At 40.0% G+C, this 26,804-nt stretch overlaps 1 protein-coding gene and 7 non-coding genes across 8 annotated transcripts in view; all 8 read right to left on the bottom strand.

Annotated features, from left to right (window-relative positions):
* The window catches only part of LOC121947546 (nucleolar protein 4-like), a 180,893-nt gene extending 170,432 nt beyond the window's left edge, over nucleotides 1-10,461 (bottom strand). Inside the window, exon 1 of the mRNA XM_042492641.1 lies at nucleotides 9,536-10,461. Within this exon, the coding sequence (XP_042348575.1) occupies nucleotides 9,536-9,967 (432 nt within the window). The 5' untranslated portion in view covers nucleotides 9,968-10,461. The remainder of the gene's footprint in view (nucleotides 1-9,535) is intronic.
* Nucleotides 10,462-22,343: 11,882 nt separating this feature from the next.
* trnaf-gaa lies at nucleotides 22,344-22,416 on the bottom strand. Its single transcript has one exon. It is a non-coding gene; the product is annotated as a tRNA-Phe (tRNA).
* A 757-nt stretch (nucleotides 22,417-23,173) lies between these two features.
* Nucleotides 23,174-23,247, bottom strand: trnaf-gaa. The gene has a single exon. It is a non-coding gene; the product is annotated as a tRNA-Phe (tRNA).
* Nucleotides 23,248-24,385: 1,138 nt separating this feature from the next.
* trnaf-gaa lies at nucleotides 24,386-24,458 on the bottom strand. Its single transcript has one exon. It is a non-coding gene; the product is annotated as a tRNA-Phe (tRNA).
* Nucleotides 24,459-24,746: 288 nt separating this feature from the next.
* trnaf-gaa lies at nucleotides 24,747-24,820 on the bottom strand. Its single transcript has one exon. It is a non-coding gene; the product is annotated as a tRNA-Phe (tRNA).
* A 734-nt stretch (nucleotides 24,821-25,554) lies between these two features.
* Nucleotides 25,555-25,627, bottom strand: trnaf-gaa. The gene has a single exon. It is a non-coding gene; the product is annotated as a tRNA-Phe (tRNA).
* A 370-nt stretch (nucleotides 25,628-25,997) lies between these two features.
* Nucleotides 25,998-26,070, bottom strand: trnaf-gaa. The gene has a single exon. It is a non-coding gene; the product is annotated as a tRNA-Phe (tRNA).
* A 652-nt stretch (nucleotides 26,071-26,722) lies between these two features.
* On the bottom strand, nucleotides 26,723-26,795 carry trnaf-gaa. Its single transcript has one exon. It is a non-coding gene; the product is annotated as a tRNA-Phe (tRNA).
* Between the last annotated feature and the right edge of the window lie 9 nt (nucleotides 26,796-26,804).

Here is a 26,804-nt window from a genome sequence, read left to right as displayed (position 1 = left end):
GATTTGAATGGATTTTTTTCACATCACACATCAAAACAAGATTATTTTTTTCAGCGAAGACAACAGAGAGAAGAAAAGGCTGCACACTGATGACAGACAGAGGCAGGGAGGACAAGCAGTAACATCCCCTTACAAAGCAGAGGAGAGTTTTTAACGGGTTTAAAGGATGATTTATGGGCACACACTGACCGATGATAATCTTATAAGCTCAAAATCTAAACTCTGAGACCATAAATAATTATTTTTTATCTGAATTGTGTGTATTATTTGCCTGGTCCAGACCTTTGAATCTGCCCATTCAGTTTGAGTTAATTAATTTGTCTGACACTGTGACACTGAACAGCAGTTTCACAATTAAAAACATAATAAAATAACTATTAAGCGCTCCTGGAGGGAGTCATGATAAGCCAATCAGTGCTACAGGTGGGATTAACATGATTGTTAAGCAATGACAAGTGAGAACAACAAGAGCGAGCACCATAGACAACATTGATGCTGAAACCGAAGCAGTTCTAAAACAATGCGTCTTCTCAATATCGCTCAACATCACTGTGTTTTTATTTCACTCGGCTCTGCTCTTAAAACTCCAGCAAAACCAGTATGGTGGCACGGCTACGCATAAGGACTTAAAATGACATTAGATTAATGTGTAAAAGTTAGTCTCAAGTAGGGCTGGGTATCCGTACTCGATACCTTCAATCGAAATAACACAGTACCAAGTTGTATCAATACATCTATTTGATCCTTTTCTTTTCTTTAATTTTTCTCCATGTCCACTTCAGTGAAAATTTGTCTTTGGCTTCATTCAAACACCTCAAAGTTACACACAAACACAATAAGCAATTTAAAACGCAAAAATGGACACAAGAGTGCAAACAGGTATTCAGGACCAATAAGTTGTATATAAAATGTAAGCGACGTAGAAGTGTGTGAGGGAATAAATCAGTCCAAACACGTTTTGGGTTTTCCTAGTAACTGAGTGAGCTCAAATACACAGTACAATGCACTCATGCCACACATCTCCGTCCGCCACTCTCTTGCCCTCATGTCTTCTTCTCTCTTCCTCCAATCTGATGATCAAAAAGCTGCATGATACTGATAAACCGATAATTTCCAGCTTCTCGTGGCCGTTAAGATTCAGATAACCGATAACTTCTTTTTGTTAGTTTTTCATTACCTGAGGCTATGAAAGGCTGCGATGTGGTGAGTACAGATTAATTTAACCAACGGCGGAGAATGAGGAGGGAGCGGACATTCGGAGACAAAGGCGGGGAGACCGGCAAGAATGCGAGCAGAGCGGACACCAGCGGAGACACCGGCGGGAAAACCAGCGAAGAATGAGAGCGAAGCGGACATTCGGAGACACCCGTGGCGAATGAGAGCAAGTGGACATTTAAAGACACTGGTGGAGAAACCAGCGGAGACACCATCAGACAATGAGAGCAGAACGGACACCAGTGGAAAATGAGGGCAGAGTGGACATTCGAAGACACCGGCAGCGAATGAGACAGCGGACATTCAGAAACACTGATGGAGACACCAGTGGAGACACCAGCGGGGACACCATTGGAGACACCGGTGGCGAATGAGAGTGAACGGACATTCAGAGACACCAGCGGAAAATGAGGGCAGAGTTGAGATTCGGAGACACCAGTGAAGACACTGGCAGAGAATGAGATCGGAACGGACACCAGCCAAGACACCGGCAGAGACACCAGCGGAGAATAAGAGCGAGCAGATATTCTGAGACATCGGGAGAGAATGAGAACAGAGCCGACATTTGGAGACATTGGCGGCAAATGAGGGCGAGCGGACATTCAGAGACACCAGCGGAAACACAAGCAGAGAATGAGAGTGAGCGGACATTCGGAGACACCGGCGGAGAATGAGAGCGGAGCGGACATGGCTGGAATGTGTTCTATCAACATTCAAGTTATATCTTGATGGATATCAATGTCGTTTTATCACCCAGCCCTTACAACCTAAGTTCAACTAAATATCAACGTCTAACCACACTGGTGGCCAGCTGGCTTGTTAAAAAGGATAAAGAAAGGTGTTGTGTAGATAAACCATGCAGTAATCCATCGCTGATATAAGACAACTACTTTATGAGGAAGATTCTAGATTATTAGAAATTAGACATACAATTAATACCTGCTAATGTTAAGGGTTTAATGTATTAAAAAGATACCCTTTCATCTTCTAACAGTACAATCTTTGACTTTGACAACTCTTTGCCAGTGATATTTAGAGTAAAATAGAACAGCTCAATATAACTGATAAGGCACTAAAAACCAAAAACCATGATAGGTAGTTATTATACAGACATGGATAGCATGTTCATGACACACACATATACATGGGTCTGATGGTGTATGTGTTATGATATTTTAAATTAATAAGGGCTGTAGATGTACCTCATGGCCAGATTCTCTTCTCAGTCTTAAACCAAAGACTCCCAGCAGCAAAATGGGTGGTTACACTACTAATTAAGCTAATTAAAAAGTGCCCTCTTGAATTAACTGAAGAACAGTTTTTCCACCAAGAGCCAGTTGAGCAAACTTTCGTTACATACCCTCCTTTTTAATGACGCTTTCTGGTAGTGACAAAGGGACAGAACTGCACTGGAGAGGATGATGAAATGTGGCACAAGACCCAGGCTGCATTTGACAACAAAGCACAACAGCACTTTCAAACACACAGCGTCACAAGAATCGTGCCCCCTGAGGTGGACACCATAAAGCTTTAGTCATTTTCTAAATTATTGTATTACCATGCTTCATTTCATGGTAAGTTATCAAAGGAAAAAGACAAACTGTGCTCAAGTAGTCCATTTTTAAACTGTCGTTTGTAATTAGTTTTAACCAATGGTTACATCTATTAAAAGCATCATGAAGACAAATTGCAGTTACTATGGTTACCAGCAGTTTAATAAAACTCATGCTCTGATTTAGAACTCTAATTATACAAGAAATGTTTGAGATGTAATAACAAGAGTAATGACTTTAACCCAATCAGAAATATGAATTTCCATTTATTGTGTTTTTCTGTTCACTCTGCATTGAAGTTTTTGTCACTGCTAAACTCTCCTGTTGTCCTGAAGAGGGCTAATAGACTGACGTGTTCAAGCTCTGTGACACATGATGTTACCACCAGCTGCTTCTTTGCACCTGCCTGGGATGAGCTGGGATAACACACGGGACATTCACGAACCAGTTGTACATCTGCTGTACAGGTGCCCCAAACAGTAGGATTTACCGGAGCAGTGATGGGAACCCTCGATCATAATCAGGTTTATCGCCGAAAAGGTTTTCATGCATATTAAAAGAAAATGAAAATAAAAAAAGAGACAAAGCAAAGTCAAGAAACATGAATATATAACAGAAGATATTCCCCTAAAAGAGTATGAAAACCACCATATAAACATGTACAATATGTCTGCTTTGAAATTAAGGAGCTGTACAGTTTTTGCAGATGGCATGTCACCTGAAAACACTTCCATGGTATTAATCAGAATAGGGTTGTGCAACATGGCTTTACACTAATATTGCAATATTTTAAGGCTATATTGTGATATACAATATATATTTTGATATTTTTGAATGTCCTGCTTAAATTTTAACTGTTAAAATACAAAATTGTTGAACGAACTGCGGTTACAATAAAGTTAAATAAAGGTGCTTGAAGTTGTATTGTTTTTAGTATTGTTGTGTCAAAATGTTTGACTGTAAGCGGTACTGTAAACATGTACTTGCAAGTTCTTGCTAAATAAATTTTCAAGGTTCATGAAAAAAATTTGACAAAATGTTGCTGCCATGGTAGATTATGCGTGTAACATTTCAGAATTTTATCTCAAAAACTGATTTTTTGACAGCATTTTGAATTCGGCCCCCATGTGAACTATTGCAGTCTATGGGAAAATGGCATCTTTAACTATCAGTTTTTCACTTATGGAGCAAATCAATCTCTGTAAAAACAAACTATAAACATCACCTTGCTGTGTAGATTAAGTATGCAAATTCTCAGAATTTTGTCTTGATAATTTCATTTTTGACAGCAGCTTGAATTCTCCCTCTCCATGCACAGACAGCTGATATCCTGCCCCCTGGTGGTTGGCTCGGTCATAGTGTGAAGCCATCTCTGGTTTCTCACTTTGCATGTAGCTCAGTGGGATAGTGACTTGTCCCTGATGTCTGGGGCTGCAATTTTAAGCCTCATGTGATGCAAAATGCACACTCTTAACACTGATCATTCATTGTCTTCCAATTCATCTGCTTGCTGCTTAAAATGCCCTGCACTGACCTATTGCTGCAGCTGTAATTTATTTTATTCTCTTGACAAAGAAGTTTATCACTTGAAGGTTAGATGCATCTTTGGCACACACACCTCCACATTCATAATGATGAAAAATATTTTTAGGCATTTCATTATTAAAAGTCATGGTTGCTGTGCATAGATATTAACTCAGTATTTAAAGACAAAAAGGTGAAAATGAAAAAGCAAACGAGCATGTCCATCAAAATGGGTTAAAAGCTTGTGTTTCACACAGATGAAAAGTAATGAAGACAAATAAAGGAAAGGTGATTAGCGACAGTTCTTTGTCACTTGAACTCATTAATATTCCATGTCAGCCGTCTGATACGGTCCCTCTGTCAGTTCTGATTACTTGCAAGCTGTCATGTGTCTCACCTGTGTGTTTTACATTCACAAGTGCACCGGCTGCTGCTAAGTAAACCTAAAAAACCCCCAGGAGAGAGATAGTCCCTTCATGTTATATGTCTTCAACCTTTTTTCTTCAATTCTTTCATTCTGACATTGTTTCATACCTCAGAGATCAGCTGAGCAATATCACCTCTTTGTCTCTATCTCACACACACACACACACACACACACACACTATCTGTGTATCAGTGTACAAACAGAGTCGCTGTCTGATCATGTGTTGCTGCAGTCAGGTCATACCCCTCTCAGCATGACGCTGACAGGAAACAAGCAGGATGCTGATTTGAACCATAAACACCACTAGAATCCTTCGACACATCCAGGCGTTTATTTCTCACATCGCTCAACAGGCGGGAGACAAGACAAAGGCTACAATCTACATGAGGGAAACTGATATTTAACAGAAATTGAAGTAACATGCTGACAGTTACTCTTTCCTGCTGTTATTGCCATTTCACATCATCTGATGTTTACTTCCTGTATTGCTGCGGACATAAACTGTTTTACCTATAAATTTTGCCTCTGCCGGAGCGGGCGAAGAGGATGACAAGTGTCTCAGTGTTACCGAGGGTGCATATGGGTCCTCAAGGAAAAGGTTGGTGATAGTATTTATTTTTCTTATTTTTAATAAATCCGACAAAAACACAAAAACAAACAGTGGAAGTATCTAATACCAAGTGTTGTGTATCACAGCCTGATGTATTTTCTTCCTCTGTGCCATGGAGCTAAATTGTTGTCCAAAAATTATTGCTGAGGAGAATCACACACCTGAATGTGTGACAGGCATGTCGGAGGAGGGTGCAATTTAGCAACAAAGAGAGAAAATCCCGCACACTGTCCTACTTACTGCTGACATATTTACTGAATGAATAAAACAGCATTTCTGTCTAGCAGACCTTCATCAGGTATGATGGCAGCACCAGAACTTTTCTACATAAATACAAACACAGAGACGTCCTCGATTTTTTAATCATCCAATCATCTGGCCTGTTTTGCTGTTGGCTGTGAAAACATCTCTGATGTAAACAAACACAACACACTAGACCTTTTAAATATTAAGATTAAACGACAGACCAGTTATGTTTTTAATTTTTCAGCAAAAGGGTTTGAGTATGATCTGCTCAGCTGCCACGTGTAAGGTGACATGTTGTTGGCGCAATGCAATCAGGTGTATAAACATCCAATCAGAGAGGGGCAGGGGGCTACAGAACCTGTCGCTGCTGACTAATACACACACACTCATTCATCCAAAACACACACTCATCCGTCTCTGGCACGGCACAGCATGGTTCAGCACGGGCCGACTTCACATGACTCAACTTCACATACTACCCCCATTGTAAGCTGGTTAAAAATCAACAAAGTATCCCTTAAAAAAATGGTCTTTGTGAAACTTTTCACATGGTGTTCTCTGGATTCTGCAAACTAACCACAACATCGTACTGCAGAGGAGGCACAGACAAATATCTCGAAATGTGGACACATTATCTGCACTGCTAGATACCACCAGGAGGTAAATAAGAAAATAAGTTCATTCTGTGGTTTGGGTGAAACACCCTAGTAATATTAACCCTTAGGGCCCGCTTTACTATTACACACACTTGCATCGCTCTGCACACACAATGCTTGTAAAATATTTTATACATCAATGTGTTTTTTTTTTTATTTCATTGACTTTATCTTTTTAATTAACATCGGCCCTAATCATATATATATAAAATTTTCATTAATTTTCAGAATTTTAACCCTTTAAATGCCAGGGTTTTGTCATGATGTTTTGTTTGCACAATGTATTTTAGACTTAATGTAGGAGTTGAGCAGGAAATTCAAACATTTAACAAGAATACCCAACCTTGCCAAAATGTATGCCATATGCATGAACACAGCCAAAACAATCAAAAAACACAGAATGAAAAGTGCCTAAAAAGCGTCAAATAGTTCCTAAGGGTTAATCTAAGTGAAGTAAAAACATCCACACTCTGGTGGATTGTCCTCATGTTTCTAACATCAGTCTGGTTATGTTTAGAAACAGAACACAGACACACAGTTCAAGTTCAGGAGAAAACAGAAAGGATCTTTCTCGCTCTGCAGTCTAAACAGCCCAATCCTCAGATACTGAACAGACTCAACAGACCTGCTGCTGCCAAGACCGAGAGAGAGACACAGAGAGGGATTTACACAAAATAAACTCTGCAAGAGGATTCCAGTCCTCACTGCCACACTCCTGATGTTAATCTGAATATGGAATGATATGGGACAGGGTGAAATTAGCAAACGCGGTAACCATGCCAACCAGCCCCTCAAACCCCCTTCATCTCCACAGCAATCCTGTGTTACATCAACCTGTCTGTTCAGCCATCTGAACAACCTCTGATTTGAATCTGCAGATACAAAAAAAAAACATTTCGACAAAGCTTTTTACAGTGACTGAACGGCATTCACAGTCTGTTCAAGGATCACAGACAGACTGAATCATTTCTAAATAAAAAACAGTTTTGCAATCAAAGAAATAAGCCCATTCTCTTTCATTTCATTCATATCTTTGTGTCATCCCACTCACTCTGCACTCCACCGACAACAAGTGCTCTCTGGGTGGAAAATACAACCAACAACATGTAGGCCACAGCTGCTTTCAAACACAAAGAAAGAGAAATAAAAAAGTAGTGCATGATTCAGGTTTGAATCCTGTCTCGCAACATCTTTTGTGCAGCAGCTACACAACTTTGACCAATGTGTGACTGTAAAATACACGATTCTGCAGAGAGAAACAGAATAAGTCATGACGTGGGAGCAGACTGCAGACCGCTGACCAGACAAAACACATTTAAGGGTTTTTCAGGCAGAAAAGAGGACACACCGAGCAACTGAATGAATACAGACGACAACACAGTGAGCAACAGGTTCACTATGATAGCAGCTGTGACATCATCGACATCACTTTACCTCGACATCAGTGGACACACAATCAATAACTAGTATCAATCACTGATGCTGGAATGTGTTCAGAAAGGAACTGATTTTAAAAAAGACAAATCTCGATGTCTTGGTGGATGATAAGAGAAGTGGAAAACAAGGACTTTAAACTTTTTCTTCGGTCATGACGACCAAATTTAAGGCTCCAACTGAGGAATATTTTCATTATTCATTATCGTTATAAAGATAAGATTAAGTATGTAGAACTCAAAAGTGTTACAAAGAATACAGGCAGCATTTGTAGTACAAAATCTACCACTGGGGGGAAGAGTGAGGTATGTAAATTCAAACTAAACTCTCTGTGAGGTCACATATATCTAGATTCGACAGTCACATTATATTCGGAGGAAGCATTTGAATCAGCTTTAAATGGAGTCAAAGTTTTGAATTCTCTGTTTCCTCCTGCTAAACATAAACGTTTCAAACTGGGGTCATGTGAAAAAGTTTAAACTCTGGGTCAAAGGTCAGTACTAGAGTGACAAAAGAGCAAAAGTAAAAGTCGCACAGAGAAACTGAACATTTTCATTTTCAATGATGTAACTTAATTATTGCAAGAAAAAATCGATCAATTCATAATCTGAAAAAAATAATTGAGTTGTGATGCTCAGTTAACATCAAACTGGTCCAAAAAAAAATCTTTTTTATTTTATGAAAGTAAGTAAATATAACTAAAATTTGAATAAACTAAACAATTAGATATGAAGTAAACATAAATTGAGGCTAAAAGTTAATATTTACTAACATTTTTCAAGGTAATTGGCTTACTAGATTAAAGTAAAATCAACCTGTCAGATTTTTATAGAGTGTAAAATACATAAAACTGTTCAGTTAAGTCAAACTAAGTTGGTTTACTTAAAAACTTAAGTTGCTTTCACTTCCAGAGAACAAATTAATTCACTTGTCATTTTTAAGTTGGAAAAACTTCACAAAATCATGTAAATATAACTAAAATTTAAGAAAACTTAACAATTATGGATTAAATAAACAGATTGTCAGATTTACAGTTATTTTTCAATTGATATAACTTCCAAAGAACAGGTTAATCCACTCATAATTTTTAAGTTGCAACAACTTCACTAAATTAAGTAAATACAACTACATTTTAAGTAAGCTTAACAAGTAGATATTAAGTAAACATAAATTAATGCTTACATGTTTCAAGGCAACTGGTTTCCAAGATTAGTTAAAGTAAAATCAACTTGTCAGATTTAAAAGTGTGTAAAAATACATGACAAGGGTTCAGTTAAGTCCAACTACCTTGATTTACTTAGAAATGTAAGTTGCTTTCACTCCCAAAAAAACAAGTTAATTCACTAGACATTTTTATGTTGCAACAACTTCATTAAGTTAAGTTAATACAACTAAAATGTAAGGAAACTTAACAATTAGGGACTAAATAAACAAATTAAGACTATATTTACGTACATTTTTGAAGCAATCTGTTTCCTATATATATAAAAGTAAGATCAGCTTATGAGCTTATAGTGTATTGATGGTCAGTCAGCTTGGAAACGCTGGCAAAATAAAGATGGGGTTTAAAAAAAATAAATGAAGTGCCAGTGCAGCCACTAACAGGCTGTGTACTGGAACAGGTGTTTGCTGTAATCATGGCACTGAGCCAGGGAAAGTTATGTTGTACAGCTTCAGGCTACACACACACACACATACACACACACACACACACACACACACACACACACACACCTAATTTCTTTAAGCAAATAAGGGTAGCCCAACAGTGACGGACAGCACGCATAACGAAAACGGGACACACATGCACGCGCGCAAACACACACACACACACAGATCAACCCAGAGTGAAAGAGGAAGATGCACTAACCGTCGCCTTGATGGGGACATAGAGCACCGGTCTGTCCGATGACCCGTGCTTGCCATCCTGCAGCGTCCCGACCTGGAAGCCCTTGGACTTGACCCAGAATTTAAATTTGGCGTTGATGTGGTTGTTGCTTTTCTCGTGCAGAAACACCCCGTTGCTGTTCTCCTCGTCCCCCTGGATCAGCGTCTGGAGGATTTTGTTGTATTTGCGCCGGGTCACGGTCTTGGTCTTGCCGGAGTCGCCGTACGTCCGCAGGCACCAGTCCTGAAATTCACCGAACATCTCCGCCCCTCCGCCCGCCGCCTCGGACGCCGGAACCCCGCTGCTGGGACTCCGGCTCCTCGGCTGGGTCTGGTGGTTGGTGGTGGAGGTGGTGGTGGTGGTGGTGGAGGTAGTCACCGTGTCCACCACGCTGCTGGCTTTCCTCGTTGTCATGATAAAACCAAATTTGTCCAAACAAGAGAGAGTCCTTCACTTTGTTGTCCGGGGATTTGGGTCGGGTTGGCTTAGCGAGCGTCGCCGAAACCAAGGCACCACCAACGGCTAGCTTTTCACCAGGGGGCGAAATCAGTCCAAATCTGGAGCAAAAAAATAAAAAATAAAATCTTCAATTTTCCTCTTGAAACGAACCCTTAAATTGTCTCCATTTTCCAAGAAACCACGGTGCAAAGTCCCTTTTTTCTAAATTAACGTCTCAAAATTAGCCGTTTAGATCTCCTCCTCCTCCTCCTCTCGGCTGTTACGCACCAACGGATATCTGCGTGCGAAAAGAAGAAAAAGCACGAGCGCTCACTGGGGATGCCAAAACGGATTTTAACTCGAGAAAACAGCCCCCCTTGTTTGGATGTAATTTCGCCAGGAACAATGAAAGGGACCGGGGAGGCTGGGAGAAAAGGGAGGGAGGGGGCACGGACCGGCCGGACGGTGCAGATTGGAGCGGTATGCCCTCTTCAGACACACCTGTTAGAAGCGTGGGTCGGTCGGCCTGTCCCGTGGGGGATGTCAGTCACCGCCTCCCCTCTTCCACCACCTCCTCTTCCTCCTCAGAGCGAGAGAAAGAAATAAATGAGATGCACGGCTGGAGATCTCTCTATAAACAATACGGGCTCTCCTTGTTTGGCTCCATCACCGTTAAACCAGAGCGCACGGTTTACAAAAAGAAATTAGCGGAATGATTAGTTCAAAACTGCCCTATATTACAAAAAATGTTCACAATCGTCCCTTTTTGCCACCCTTTCTCTCTCTTCCTCCTCCGGTTTGATGGAAGTCATCCGGACACCTGTTTGAATCCGGTTTCTCTCTCCTCTCTCCTGTACCCTTAAAGCGCAACGCTACGCCTCATTTCCTCCTTCCTCAAATAAACGATAATAGCTCTCCTACCCAACAGCAGCTGGAGTCCTAAATACATAAACACACGCTGCTGCCACACAGCTCCGGCCCAGCCTGAGTCAACGGGACAAGCACGTTGCAGCTCCAGCTCAAAAAAGCAGGAAGTGTCCAAAAAACCGACCAAAGCGCACTCTCTATGGTCCCGTGGATGTCAAAAGGGGGTGTAACAAACTGAGGCGAGGACAAGTGAGAATACACCCCCGAAATGTACTAAAATCAGCATGTAGAGCTCATAATAAAAAAGAAAAACACACAATGTTCCGCCTCAATCATACATTTAGTGAAGTTAAAATGACAGTAAAGTGACCTGAACTCGGTGCAATAACAACTATTCTTAAAGAGACAGTTTAACACAAAACGAACAGGTGAGAATACACCCCAAAATGTTTAAATAATCAGCATGTAGAATAAAAAGAATAAAAGAGAATAAGAATAATAAAAAGAAAGAAACAAGTAAGTATTCAACATAAGATTTGTTTTGTGACCTGCATAAGGTCTGATATATCTATTATTTCTTACATTTAGTTTTAATGTTCCGCCTCAATCATAAATTTAGTTGACTAAATGACCTGAACTTGGTGTTATACAGACAGTAAGAAAAGCTGACAAAATGCATTAAGTATTGTTTAAAAACAGCCTGACTTCTGTTTGTGTGCCTGAATATTTTGTGCCAAAAACGTCTAGAAAGTCGCTGTTCAGCTTTACCAACTATTCTTAAAGGGACAGTTTACCACAAACTGAAGTGAGGGCAAATGCGAATACACCCCCAGTATTTAAAAAAAAATCAGCCTGTGGAGTTTATAATGAAAAGAAAAAAGCCATGAATATTCAATAAACTCAGATGTTGGTTTTGGTAGCCTGCATAAGGTTGAATAAATCTATTATTTATCGCATTTTCCAGAATCATATTCGATAAGTCTTAATGTTCCACCTCAATCATAAATTTGACTGTAGGTGCCCTTAATTTGGTGCAATACAGACAGCGAGAGAAGCTGACAAAATGAAACAAGCAACAGCCCTTATCACAAACTGAAGTGATGACAAGTTAGAATACATCCCCCAAAATGTTCAAAAATCAGCCTGTAGAGTTTATATTAAAAAGAAAAAAACATGCAAATATTCAACAAGTTTAGATATTGGTTCAGTGGCCTGCAAAAGAATGAAAATAGAAAAAAAAACAAGACAATGACCTCAATAAAGTACTAAAGAAATGTTCTTGATTATAGCTTATACCCCCAGTTTGCAGGACATTTCTTGACAAATTGCATATTATGTTTTTTCCATGTTCTTAGAAGAAATCAAACCAATTTTCTTAGTTTTCAGAGGTTTAAATACTAATGAAATGGGGCGCCCAGTGGCTCAGTGGATAGAGCGGGCGCCCAATGTACAGACCGATCTTGCCGCAACTCGTGGCCCTCTGCTGCATGTCATCTCCTCTCTCTCCTCTTTTAACACTGTCCTGTCAAATAAAGGAAAAAATGCCACCAAAAAATATCTTAAAATACTAATGAAAGGTGTCTTAACGCAGCAAAGAAATCTGATGTTGATGCAGGGTTAAAGAGCGAGATGTGAGATTATGTTTTGATGTCTTATCTCCGTTTTGTCATTTTGTATTTATTCCTTTATTTTTATTTTTTATCACTTTGCCTTTTAAGCTAGAAAACTAGCCCAACAACTCCCAAACTAGAAAAAAAGATCAGATTAAATAAATTCTTTTTCGAGGATGCTTCCCAGCTGAAGTACTAACTGTCACCTAGCCTCCATCCAACAGCCAGATGCAACCTCGAAATCACTGGAGCGAGTCGAGATACAAACAGGCCAGTAACCCGCTGTAGAAGCAGCCACAGTACTCACATCAAAATAAGGAAGCTGGCACTAAACCAGGCTTCTGAAAACACTCCCCCAGCGCAGCAACCTCTCCCAGCCTGAAAGAGGAACACCACTCTGTTGAACCGACAGCTCACATCATGCTCCTCTGGCTGGCTTGTTCAGCCTTGATACTTATTTATGGAAAGAAGTTTATTCTCTCATGAATTCACAGCACATATCCTGAAAAGCACTGAGAGATGAACGGAAGTTAAAGGGACAGTTTACTCCAAAATAAAAAATATTTTCCTCTTACCTGTAGTGCTTTTTTTAGATCTCGACTGTCTTGGAGTGGGTTGTTAAGTGTTGGAGATATCGGCTGTAGGGATGTCTGCCTTCGCTCCAGTGTAACATAACTGGACGGCACTCGGCTTGTGTGTTATGATTTATCTTATTCTGCCTTGTCTCAAGATAATATGCGTTTTTGTGAAGGGTTTTTTTCAACAAGAATCACTGGTGTTAAACAGCCTGATTCATTCAACTCATTTACTAATTTTCTGCAAGAGCGCAATTTCAAGGCTTGCATCATTTCCCAGCGTCCTTGCCGTCCTCTACACGGAGAGTTTGAGGATCTCCTGTCTGAACATTAATGCTTTTATGCAATTAAAGTATTAAATTCTCATAATGAGTCAGCTGAAGGTGAGTCCTTCATGTGTGATGAAGATGATTGTGTTTTAACCACTGATGAAGGGGACAGATGTGTGAAGTCTATATGTTCTGTTTCACTCGGCTGCAGGACAAAATTCACCTTGGGTCAGTGTCGCCCCCAGAAATTTTTCATAGGGGTGAAGTGACGGAGACAATGAAAATCTTGAAAGTTCTGTCTTTTTGTTTTGCCGTTATCTTAATTAAAATGCTTAAACAAGATGATATCTTAAACACTTTCTTACACTCACAGGCACCTGTCAAATGTCAGTTTTATCCACCGTGTATTGCACATTCAGTCAGTCTTATGCTACTTACTACTAAATGAGTTCTTCGAAAAGGGTAAAGTTAGACATCTATAGCCAATCTGACTTAATACTAAACCTAAGACTGTACCCGACTCAGAATTACGTCCGTCAAATCAGATTCAGCCATAATATACAAATATTCAAAGATTCAGGTTGTGGGGTTTTTTTTCATATAAAGTTTGAAAGTTTGAATGGACTCAGCGGGACATTCAGTGTGACAGCGGTATTTATGTAATAAAGTAAACAAGCTAACGGGGCTAACAACAGATCAGCAATGTGCAACAAAAATCTTTGCCGACACTAAATATCAAACAAAAGCCAGATACCTTGTCACATTAAAGGTCAGTTCACCCAAAATGGAAAATCAGTCATTATCTACTCACCCTCATGCCGATGGAAAGTCAGGTGAAGTTTTAAAGTCCACAAAACACTGCTGGAGGTTCAAGGGGAAAAGGAGTTGCACTCATCTCCTAAATAATTGAAGCAAATGGTGACCAGAATTCAAATGCTTAAAAAAAATACATAATAAAACCTCAAAATGTCTCTATACTGCTCGTCCATAGTTATCCAAGTGTCCTGAAGCCCCAATGTGCCAAGTCGTTTTGAAAAATGACACTGGCGTCATGTGTTTAGCCTTGTTGTGGCCTGTAGCTCCTAATGTGGGAGCTGCGTTCCCATATGCACGCTCACGCCAGTGTTTACATGCTACCTGGGAGCCTCCGCCACAGAGAGAGACTTCTGGAGTTAGCAGCAAGCAACAAGTCTCTTTGTTTGATTTAAAACTACAGTGAGGAGTGCAACGCCTTTTTCCTGTGAACCTCAGGCAGTGTTTTGTGGAATAAAAAACTTCACCTGACTTTCCATCAGCATGAGAGTGAGTAGACAATGACTGAATTTTTATGTTTGGGTGAACTATCCCTTTAAGTTGCTGTTAGCTGTAAATTCACCTCTTCTAAGCAGAAGAGAGAAGACAATGTTGTCTCAGAGCCTTACAGGGCAGGGTCTCTCCCCCTCTGTGCCACTGCTTGTATGTCTGCAGCTAACTACATCAAAGAGTAGCGTGAAAGCTAAGAACGCTCACTCCACAGCAAAATCTGGGGACCAAATGTCCCCTAGTTCACTGCACAGCACACTGACAAGCAAAACAAAACAACTGCTTGATTTGAAGCAATCTCAGTCGACTGAGGGGTGTTCAACTGATGAATCGGATCACCAACTTTCAAAGGGAAGCCCCACTAAAGTCTTAATCTAACTCTGTCTTCATTAATTAACACAAATATTATGTTACTGGTAAATTTGCCAGATGGAGGCCAACAAGAGATGAGTGAGCTCCCTGTGCTGAAGTGACCAACACTGCAGTGTATCGGCACAACAATAACACACAGTGACAACCACCTGAAACAGTCTGTTCCTTCTGTCTCCTCTTATCAATTGAATATCACGGTGAGCGTTTAGCAGCAGGCAGAGTTATTCTCATCGTTGCTCAACCAGCAGCCCTAAACTGCAGCAACAGTTGAAAACAGAGACACTGTTGGTTTTGTAAAGTTATTGTTGGAACAAAATGAAAACAGTTAATAACTTCACATTAAAGGTTTTTAGTTGGCAAAATTATACAGCTGTACTCTTGAGATATGCTGTTATCTCTGAATCATCTTGTTAACGAAGCACGAATTGAGTTAGAGGGTGACTTTTAGGAGTAGAATGTTTAAAAAAATATTTTAAAAAAAGGTCCAACCAAGTGTAGAGAGCAAGTTTTCTATATTATTCAAAAAAATATATCCTTTTGCCTTCACAAACTGAGAAAAGTACTGATGGTTTTTTAAAAATACTAGTTGGTATTTGTACTACTCTCATGAGCTCCAGCACCTCGAATCTTATCTTTTTATTTATTTATTCATTTATTTAACCTTTATTTGGTCCAACTGAAATAAATAAACTGCATGGTGAGTGACAATATAAGAACAAATTATTAAAGAACTAAGTTCATTTATCAGCACATTTATCTTCAAAATACACATAAACAGGAGAATCTGTTGCTCACCTGGTAGACTGTGCGCCCTATAGAGTCCTTTGTGTTCGAATAACGACCTGTGGACCTTTGCTGCATGTCCACCCTCCTCTTTCTCCCATGTTTCCCCTCTGGCTACCTGTCCTGTCAATAAAGGCAAAAATGCTTTTTAAAAAAGTCCGCACTGGACGTGGCTTTGGCTCTATTTTCCCTGTGCTATAAACAACTGCTATCCATTCTTGGCAATTTAATAATCACAATTTATACCTCTCGTACTTGCTGGCCTGCATCAAGTCATTTATTATTATCATGTGTTTTTCCATATTTATTCAAAAAAGTGAAATATCCAATATGTATTCTCTCTGAGGTTGAGGTCAGAATTTGCAGAATAAAAGTCAGAATAAAGAAACATTAAAAGTAATGTATTTTCTTTGTGATATGGTGCAGACAAATGTATAAAGCCATATATATACACTGTATACGTATAAATGCGCAGAGAGTGTGTGTGTGTGTGTGTGTGTGTGTGTGTGTGTGTGTGTGTGTGCATGTGTGCACACAACTTTAAGGTGGGCTGGGACTCTTTGTTCTAAGCTCGTCCCATCTTTTATGGGTGTGTTTATGTTTTCCCATTTATGAAGGTGGGTTTCTGTGTATGAGGGCTGTTATAGTACCTCCTTGGAGAACATGTGGTGTCAACACACACGCACGCAAACACAGCAGCTACAACACACCATCCCCAGCTGGTCTCTAGAGAAGTGCTGTGGGGAGACAAAGAGAACAGAGAACGGTAAACTGCAGACTTATCACGGTTAAAACACATACTGGGGGTGGACACAATAGCAGGAATAGCATATAATACAGTATAACGCATCTGACAGAATACAGGCGGCCTCGAAAATGACTGTAGAGTTGAATAAATTCTGTCTGACAATCTCAAGAAAAGCTTGAACTCAAGCGTCTTTAACATAAGATACAAAAACAAACAGTTTGCTTCTTTTGGGGCAAAAGACCCCATTTTTGAACATGGCCCCATAAGAGTCTCCTCTTTCCTAATTTAGTCTCCATCATCGTTTGTTGTCTGGTCTAATACGGCCTTCACATGCTCCTCAGAAATATCATATTTATGAGTTATGAGCACATGAACGGCCCTTCACAGTCAAAAATGTGTGGGGAATTGGGAAATTTCGATTATACCCGAGTTATGATCTTTGCATGACATTTCAGGACAGCAGAAATTGTGAAAAGCACAGTGTCAACAATTGACAGTAAAAAATTATATATTGCGTTATTTTGTTCACAAAAGCTGTCATTTACTTTTAGTAGTTGCACATTTTAGTATATGCATCTATTAACTGTAGCAAGCAAGCAAACTTTTAACTATTAAGCATGCCAGGCGAGTACACTACCATTGATAATGTTATTTTATAGTGCGAGTTGCCAACTCGACGTCATAAATGCATAAACATGGCGGGCAAAAGTCAATGTTTGATCAGTGGTAATAATCCTTTTTTTTTATTCACTTATTAAATATCAATTTTTGATCTCATGTAAAGTGTAATATTGTATTAATGTTAACTGCTGTCCATGTAAAGTGACTTAGATTAAATATAAAAATATAAAAAATGTAAAAAAAAAAAAATTAAATAATATAAAAATATAAATAAACTGGAAATAGCTATCATTTTCCCATGTTTCTTTTTTAAGAAATTACACCAGTTGCTCCAGGTTCAGGGGTTTAAATACTTGAGAAAGGTGTCTGAAAGCAAGAAAAGCAATGTCACTCCCAGGTTTCAAAGGGTTAAAAGTGCAGACAATAGTTGCAAAGTTAAAAAGATTATTGAGATTATTAAGTTAATGTATTGTAATTTTAGTCATATCGAATTTTTCTTTAGAATTTTATAATATGGAAGAGAAAAACGCTGATATTCAAAACCCAAATAACCTCATCTTTGAACTGCAAGTATATGATGTGCAAAACTCCCCATGTCATAACCACAAGCTTATAAATTCCTGTTGAACGCAGAGAATCATGCAAAAATGGGGATACCAGAAATTCACTTCATGACCTGCCTCTTATCATTTTTCTCATGTTTTAAAAAGAAACACTCATTTCCAAATCTAGATATTTATTCTGAAACACACACCTCATACTGAGAGAAAAATAGAGCTGCGTCTGTGTGCATGTTTTTCAAAGACAACTGAAGTTGAGTCAAGTCCAAACTGGGCCGTTACGTTTGTGTCTGTGTGTCTTATCTGAGAGCCCCCTGCTTTTCCCCGTAGGAATAAGACGATGGAGAGAAAAAAAGAGAAACTCGACCAAGAGGATTAAAATAACCTTCCACCATGGGAAGTGAAAGTGTGTTTCAAAACACCCTAGTTTCTCGGCCCGTCTTTTTGTCCGGGAGGCCAACGTTTGCCCGTCGAGGGCAGATGGTGGGAAACCAACGGCTTTTTGAGGGGAATAAAACAGAAGACTAACATTTAAAAAGTTAATTTTAGAATTTTTTTGTCTTGTTTTGACCTTTTTCTTTCTTTCTTGATATTTCCTTTGTCTCTTACCTGCCAAGGAGGGACTACGAATGCATTCCTGCTAACTTCAGCATGTTTACATCTGTATTTTATACTGATGTTCATTAATATGCAGTGTCCCTTTTAAATAAAAAAATTAAAAATAAATAAATAAGGAGTTTAAGAATTTAGATTTTTTAGATTTTCTTTTTTAAGTCTCCCATAGATGAAAAAATGCCTCATAATAAAGAAGTCACAAATTTTACTCATCAACAGCATCCATAAATCATGTGTCCACAATTATTGTTAAGAACATACTAAACCTTTAAATCTTAATTTAAAGGTAAAAGATAAGCAGCACTTTGTTCCCAGACTTTCAGATTTTGTTACGGTGCAAATAAAAGATTGAGAAATATGATGCATTTCATGCAAATTTATTTTGAGGGCAACTTTATTTTTGTAGTGCATGCTGCTATAGTCCCATTTTCTAAAGGACTGTACATTTTTAATAAAAAACTACAGTATATGGCCATGGAAAACATACAGTACATGAATGATAGCGATTTACAATATGAAAAACTGTGATAATTTGTACTGTATAGTGGGCAATACAGTATATTAAAACTCTAGTATTTAGTATATTCCACAATTAATTATCTAAAAATAATTTAACATGCATATTTCGATAAATAAGATCTCCATAAAGGGAAATGCTGTGTATCTACTTTAAATTAAACTGCTTATTTCTCCTCTGAGATCTTCCAACTGATGATTTTTTTTTTTTTGGAGGGGGGGGTCTTTTGAGTCTTCGATTTCACAATCATCCAAGTTTTGGTTTTTGTACGTAGAATTTAAGATTATTATCATGAATGTTTTTTGTGATTTCTGTCTCTACAGTTGTGTCCTCTCTGGGCATTTTTTTTTTTTTTTGAGGGGCTGGTGTCCGAGGCTGTCCTGGGTTGGGCCTCTGTGATTTCCTTCTCTGTGAAACTGTCCTCTTCTCCTTTTTCTTCCTCTTTCTCTTTTACTGTTTGAAACACACACAACCTACGAGTGTTGAAATCTCCACTGTCAGTTAGTGGAGGCCCTGCACGGGGCAGGGAACTGTCCCAAACCAGGACGGACATAAGAAGTGATTTGAAACCTGCGATCGTCTTCTGTCAGGAGCTGCCCAGTGACTCGCTCTACAACATTCTCTTTAATAAAGTGAAGATGAGGGGAAGTTTTACACCTATTTTTCAAACAGCAACCTCCTCTAGGTCCCCACTGATCCCGATCACTACGACATATTTACAGTGAGCTTCTGAGGTGCTGGTACACACCATTTTATTTTTTACCTTTAGAGAAAGCCAGGTAAACTGTTTCCCTTCTTACAGTCTTTATGCAGTGTTCACAAGCTTAAATTTAAGAACCTTTTATACCACATAGAATGCAATTCAATACTTGTTTCATTATCATAAAACATGGCCAAAATATGACGGGAAAACCAAAAGGGATAATATATTCTTGAACTATTTATCATTTTACTACCCTTTTTTTCCCCGTACTTCCCAGCAGTATATAACAATAATCCCCAATGATATAATTAATTAAATTAATGAGACTTGGATCCAGATAATTGGATGAAATGGATGGATGGATGAGCCAATTAAAAAATGATTAATTAATTTATTTAAGTCTAATAAAATTGACACTTGCCAATTATGAGATGATGAGCTTCCACATTAATGTCTCCAACAGTAGTGAGAGCGTTTGCTGCAGGTCCGACGGTGCTGTCTGAAAAATCACAAAGGTCTACAGAATTTTAATGACCTTTGTTTATAATGTATATGGTCTTTGGGACAGTCAGAGAAACGAGTTAAGTTGCTCTCCGCTCATAAAAATATGACAGTTAATGGGTGAGGAGAGTCTCTCTAAGCCCTGATCTCTCTCCTGCTGCATCCACGGAAAATAAAACTCCTTATTCTGACCCAGCAACGGCCCCACAACACCCCCATCCACACACACATACTCATGCCTCCAGACAGATAGACACACACACACACACACGCGCGCGCGCGCCTCGGGACACACACACACACACACACACACAAACACACACACACACACACACACACACACACACACACACACACACACACACACACACACACAGAGAGAGAGTTGTGCAGCCATACGACTGCATGCCTAAATGAACATTCGCCTGCACACAAATGCATATGTGCTCATTCTCACACACATAAACATGTATGTATGCATGAGCTAACACATGTACAATAGAGCTGTGGATGAATGCAGAAGGTTAATGCACATATATGTAAATGCTCGCACAAAATACACAAACAAGGACCAAGGAGACAATTCAGCGGGACACACCTTAACACACAGATATGGACACAAGAGCGCACACACTCACACACACACACACACACACACACACACACACACACACACTCACTCACACTCACAGGGCCCTGGCTGCCTCGCCTGCTCGACTGGCTGGATCTCTCGGTTGCCATGGTGCCAGTCAGCTGGAGGGAGTGTGAGTGGGCGTCGAGGACGAGGTCTGCTGCTGACTCCTGGCTGGGACACACACACACACACACACACACACACACAGTGTACAAAAGCACAAAAAGTACACACATGCAGATATGCAATCACAGTAACACACACACACACACACACACACACACACACACACACACACACACAGTGGTACAGTAATGTATGCAGATATATGAATAAACATGGATGTCCAAGCATGCATACAAACACATAGGGGATGCCACATAGGAGCACACACATCTACACACACACACAAAACGAGGCATAGGACTGTGTGACCAACCTGCACAAAAACACACAAATACATGCACACATCTTCGCATGCGCCAAACCAGATTCACAAGAAACCAAATGAAGCCACAAGTGGATGTGCACGTGCGCGCGCACACACACACAGAGGGATTTCCAAAGATGAAAAAGAGAAATACGTGCTGCTGATCAAAGCCACGAATTGTGTTACAGTGTTGATCCTACTGTACTTGTGAGGACCTTCACTGACTTCAGTCATTCATTTAGCTCCAAACCAGTAAAGATCCTAATTCTACTCTTAAATGAACCTAAAATCTTGACATAAAGTGACCCCATTTATTGTAGAGTTTTCAATCTCAACCCAAGCCCGACAGGTCCCAACATGGTACCATAAAGGCCGATGCGTCTGGCCGGGTTCGGCCAAAAATATGCGCTAATTGGCCGGGTCGGCCCGAAACTAAGTGCTTATTGTCAGTGTCACAGTGGTCAAATTATTGTACACGGCAATTTTGGAATTACTGATCGTGCATCGTATAGAAGGCAAAATTATGGTACAAATACACTAATTATCATACACCTGTCAACAAAAATACAGTGTGGAGAGTCAGTGATCCAGCGAGCAGGTCCATTTTCCGCCAGAGCACACGACTGGCGTTTAAAGCCAATTAGTACTTCTTGAGGGGTCAGGCTTGGTTGGGGGCAGGCTAAGCATTTTCTGTGCCGATGTTGGATGAGCCAGTTTCGGGGTTAACCTCTAGCGGGTCCGTTCAGTTTGGGTTTTAAATTTGGGTTTAAATTTTTGCCTGTCAACAATTTATTGTAGAAATGAAAACAGTGACACTCTGCCATCACACTGTGTTTTGTTTGTCCCAGTAGAGTGACTGACTATTTAAATTTCAGACAACATTTGTCTCAAGTGCTGTTCTCTAATTAATCAAGTGCATGTGACGCGTTTTGAATATAATCACAATAACATGTTGCTCTAATAAAGTCTGCATCACTGGAATATCCTTGAAAATATGGAGCAAAGAGTAACCAAATGAGACTATTGTACATCATCTTTATGTTATGTCAAACTGCTGAACTACACCTGTACATTTCACAACATACATTACAAAATGCTCAAATACTCCCATGAATACTCCCACAGACAAATGCAAACAGGGATCCTGCTATTCCCTCTAACAATCAAAGCCAGTCAGGTTTTGACTGATTTATCCTTTTTTTTAATCTTTGGGTAGCATATTTATGAAAATCCCAGTGCTCCTGTTGCCGAAACCCAGGATTGAACCAGGGACCTTTAGATCTTCAGTCTATCGCTCTCCCAACTGAGCTATTTTGGCACTGAAAGACAAGAAACACATCAGAGCTGAGAGTGTGTGAGAGTGTCTTTGTCTGACTACTGACAGCCAACTTCTCATCATTGTCAGTATGTAAAATATATAATTGTAGGTTCTTGTGTATATATACACACACACACACATATATATATTTGCGATGCATAAAGCGATACTGTATACATGCACGGCCGTCACGTTACGGCTCAACAAATTGTATAAAGTGTATTTATATTGTGTACTGTATGGCTCTCATGCTGACACTGATAATAGAGTGAAGCTACGCAAAGAAGCTGTGAATGACGCTCCTCAGCTGATTTCAAGCTGAAACTCAGAATGTAAATCTTCAAACCTGCTGAGTTTGCCACAGGTTGCCATGGTGACCTAGCCAGGTTTAAGGAGAGTCACCTTTGCAGCTCAGGAAACCCTGGTTGCAAAGGTGCACTGCCTGTGGACAAGCTTTAATGGGTAGATTTATATATTTTTATCATTAGGTAGGCTATTTGTGAAAATCACAGCTCACCTACTGCTGAAACCCGGGATCGAAACAGGGACCTTTAGATCTTCTGTCCCAACTGAGCTATTTTGGCTCTGACAAAGAACAAACAGGTCAGAGTTCAGAGTTTTCTGACTGTGCATACTTTGCTAAGGCACCAAATTTGCTTCTTTGTGCACAACTCTAGTCTGTGGACAGGCTTTGACAGGTAGATTTATATATTTTTATCATTAGGTAGGCTATTTGTGAAAATCACAGCTCACCTGCTGCCGAAACCCGGGATTGAACCAGGGACCTTTAGATCTTCAGTTCTAACGCTCTCCCAACTGAGCTATTTTGGCTCTCCAAGCAAACAAACAGGTCAGAGTTCAGACTTTTCAGCTGATTTCAAGCTGAAACGCAACATAAAATGCTAAACTATCAATCTCCAGGGACCTTTAGATCTTCAGACTTACGCTCCTCCAACTGAGCTATTACGGCTCAGCAAGACAACAAACAGGTCAGAGCTCAGAGTGTGTAAGTGTTTCTCATCTGTGACTTTGTACTGACACAGCTGACTTCTCATTGTCAGTATATAGACTGCGCATACGTCGCTAAGGCACCAAATTTGCTTCCTTGTGCACAACTCTAGTCTGTGAACAGGCTTTGACAGGTAGATTCATATATTTTTATCATTAGGTAGGCTATTTGTGAAAATCACAGCTCACCTGCTGCCGAAACAGGGACCTTTAGATCTTCAGTCTAACGCTCTCCCAACTGAGCTATTTCGGCTCTCTAAGCCAACAAACAGGTCAGAGTTCAGAGTTTTCAGCTGATTTCAAGCTAAAACTCAACATAAAATGCTAAACTATCCCAGGGAACTAGATCTTCAGACTTACGCTCCTCCAACTGAGCTATTACTCAGCAAGACAACAAACAGGTCAGAGCTCAGAGTGTGTAAGTGTTTCTCATCTGTGACTTTTACTGACACAGCTGACTTCTCATTGTCAGCTATAGACTGCGCATACTTCGCTAAGGCATAAAATTTGCTTCTTTGTGCACAACTCTATCAATCAGGCCACAGACCTTTGAGCAGGTAGATTCATATATTTTTATCATTAGGTAGGCTATTTGTGAAAATCACAGGATCTTCAGAAACCCGGGATCAAACCAGGGAACTATAGATCTTCTGTCCCAAATGAGCTATTTCGGCTCTGACAAAGAACAAACAGGTCAGAGTTCAGACTTTTCAGTGATTTCAAGCTAAAACTCAACATAAAATGCTAAACTTCCATGATGACTGTTACCATGCTGATCTAGCCACATTTTGGAAAGTCACCTCTGAAGCACAGAAACCCTGTCAATAGACTGCGCATACTTTGCTAAGGCACCAATTTTGCTTCCTTGTGCACAACTCTAGTCTGTGGACAGGCTTTGACAGGTAGATTTATATATTTTTATCATTAGGTAGGCTATTTGTGAAAATCACAGCTCACCTGCTGCCGAAACCCGGGATTGAACCAGGGACCTTTAGATCTTCAGTCTAACGCTCTCCCAACTGAGCTATTTCGGCTCAGCAAGCCAACAAACAGGTCAGAGTTCAGAGTTTTCAGCTGATTTCAAGCTAAAACTCAACATAAAATGCTAAACTTCCATCATGAGTTACCATGCTGATCTAGCCACATTCATGGAAAGTCACCTCTGTAGCACAGGAAACCCTGTCTATAGACTGCGCATATGTCGCTAAGGCACCAAATTTGCTTCCTTGTGCACAATTATAGTCTGTGGACAGGCTTTGACAGGTAGATTTATATATTTTTATCATTAGGTAGGCTATTTGTGAAAATCACAGCTCACCTGCTGCCGAAACCCGGGATTGAACCAGGGACCTTTAGATCTTCAGTCTAACGCTCTCCCAACTGAGCTATTTTCGGCTCTCTAAGCAACAAACAGGTCAGAGTTCAGACTTTTCAGCTGATTTCAAGCTAAAACTCAACATAAAATGCTAAACTATCAATCTCCAGGGACCTTTAGATCTTCAGACTTACGCTCCTCCAACTGAGCTATTACGGCAACAAGACAACAAACAGGTCAGAGCTCAGAGTGTGTAAGTGTTTCTCATCTGTGACTTTGTACTGACACAGCTGACTTCTCATTGTCAGTATATAGACTGCGCATACTTCGCTAAGGCACCAATTTTGCTTCTTTGTGCACAACTCTAGTCTGTGGACAGGCTTTGACAGGTAGATTCATATATTTTTATCATAGGTAGGTAGGCTATTTGTGAAAATCACAGGTCACCTACTGCCGAAACCCGGGATCGAACCAGGGACCTTTAGATCTTTCTGTCCCAAATGAGCTATTTCGGCTCTGACAAAGAACAAACAGGTCAGAGTTCAGAGTTTTCAGCTGATTTCAAGCTAAAACTCACAACATAAAATGCTAAACTTCCATCATGAGTTACCATGCTGATCTAGCCACATTTATGGAAAGTCACCTCTGAAGCACAGGAAACCCTGTCAATAGACTGCGCATACTTCACAAAGGCACCAATTTTGCTTCTTTGTGCACAACTCTAGTCTGTGGACAGGCTTTGACAGGCTTTGACAGGTAGATTTATATATTTTTATCATTAGGTAGGCTATTTGTGAAAATCACAGCTCACCTGCTGCTGAAACCCGGGATTGAACCAGGGACCTTTAGATCTTCAGTCTAACGCTCTCCCAACTGAGCTATTTCGGCTCTCTAAGCAAGCAAACAGGTCAGAGTTCAGACTTTTCAGCTGATTTCAAGCTAAAACTCAACATAAAATGCTAAACTATCAATCTCCAGGGACCTTTAGATCTTCAGACTTACGCTCCTCCAACTGAGCTATTACGGCTCAGCAAGCCAACTAACAGGTCAGAGCTCAGAGTGTGTAAGTGTTTCTCATCTGTGACTTTGTACTGACACAGCTGACTTCTCATTGTCAGTATATAGACTGCGCATACTTCGCTAAGGCACCAAATTTGCTTCTTTGTGCACAACTCTAGTCTGTGAACAGGCTTTGACAGGTAGATTCATATATTTTTATCATTAGGTAGGCTATTTGTGAAAATCACAGCTCACCTGCTGCCGAAACCCGGGATTGAACCAGGGACCTTTAGATCTTCAGTCTAACGCTCTCCCAACTGAGCTATTTCGGCTCAGCAAGCCAACAAACAGGTCAGAGTTCAGAGTTTTCAGCTGATTTCAAGCTAAAACTCAACATAAAATGCTAAACTTCCATCATGAGTACCATGCTGATCTAGCCCACATTCATGGAAAGTCACCTCTGTAGCACAGGAAACCCTGTCTATAGACTGCGCATACGTCGCTAAGGCACCAAATTTGCTTCCTTGTGCACAATTATAGTCTGTGGACAGGCTTTGACAGGTAGATTTTATATATTTTTATCATTAGGTAGGCTATTTGTGAAAATCACAGGTCACCTACTGCCGAAACCCGGGATCGAACCAGGGACCTTTAGATCTTCTGTCCCAAATGAGCTATTTCGGCTCTGACAAAGAACAAACAGGTCAGAGTTCAGAGTTTTCAGCTGATTTCAAGCTAAAACTCACAACATAAAATGCTAAACTTCCATCATGAGTTACCATGCTGATCTAGCCACATTTATGGAAAGTCACCTCTGAAGCAAAGGAAACCCTGTCAATAGACTGCGCATACTTCACAAAGGCACCAATTTTGCTTCTTTGTGCACAACTCTAGTCTGTGGACAGGCTTTGACAGGCTTTGACAGGTAGATTCATATATTTTTATCATTAGGTAGGCTATTTGTGAAAATCACAGCTCACCTGCTGCCGAAACCCGGGATTGAACCAGCGACCTTTAGATCTTCAGTCTAACGCTCTCCCAACTGAGCTATTTCGGCTCAGCAAGC

The sequence above is a fragment of the Plectropomus leopardus genome, chromosome 8 (assembly GCF_008729295.1).
Source record: "Plectropomus leopardus isolate mb chromosome 8, YSFRI_Pleo_2.0, whole genome shotgun sequence".
In the NCBI taxonomy this organism is placed as follows: Eukaryota; Metazoa; Chordata; class Actinopteri; order Perciformes; family Serranidae; genus Plectropomus; species Plectropomus leopardus.
Note: the sequence above shows the minus strand (reverse complement) of the source record. Positions and strands in the feature narration are given on the sequence as shown.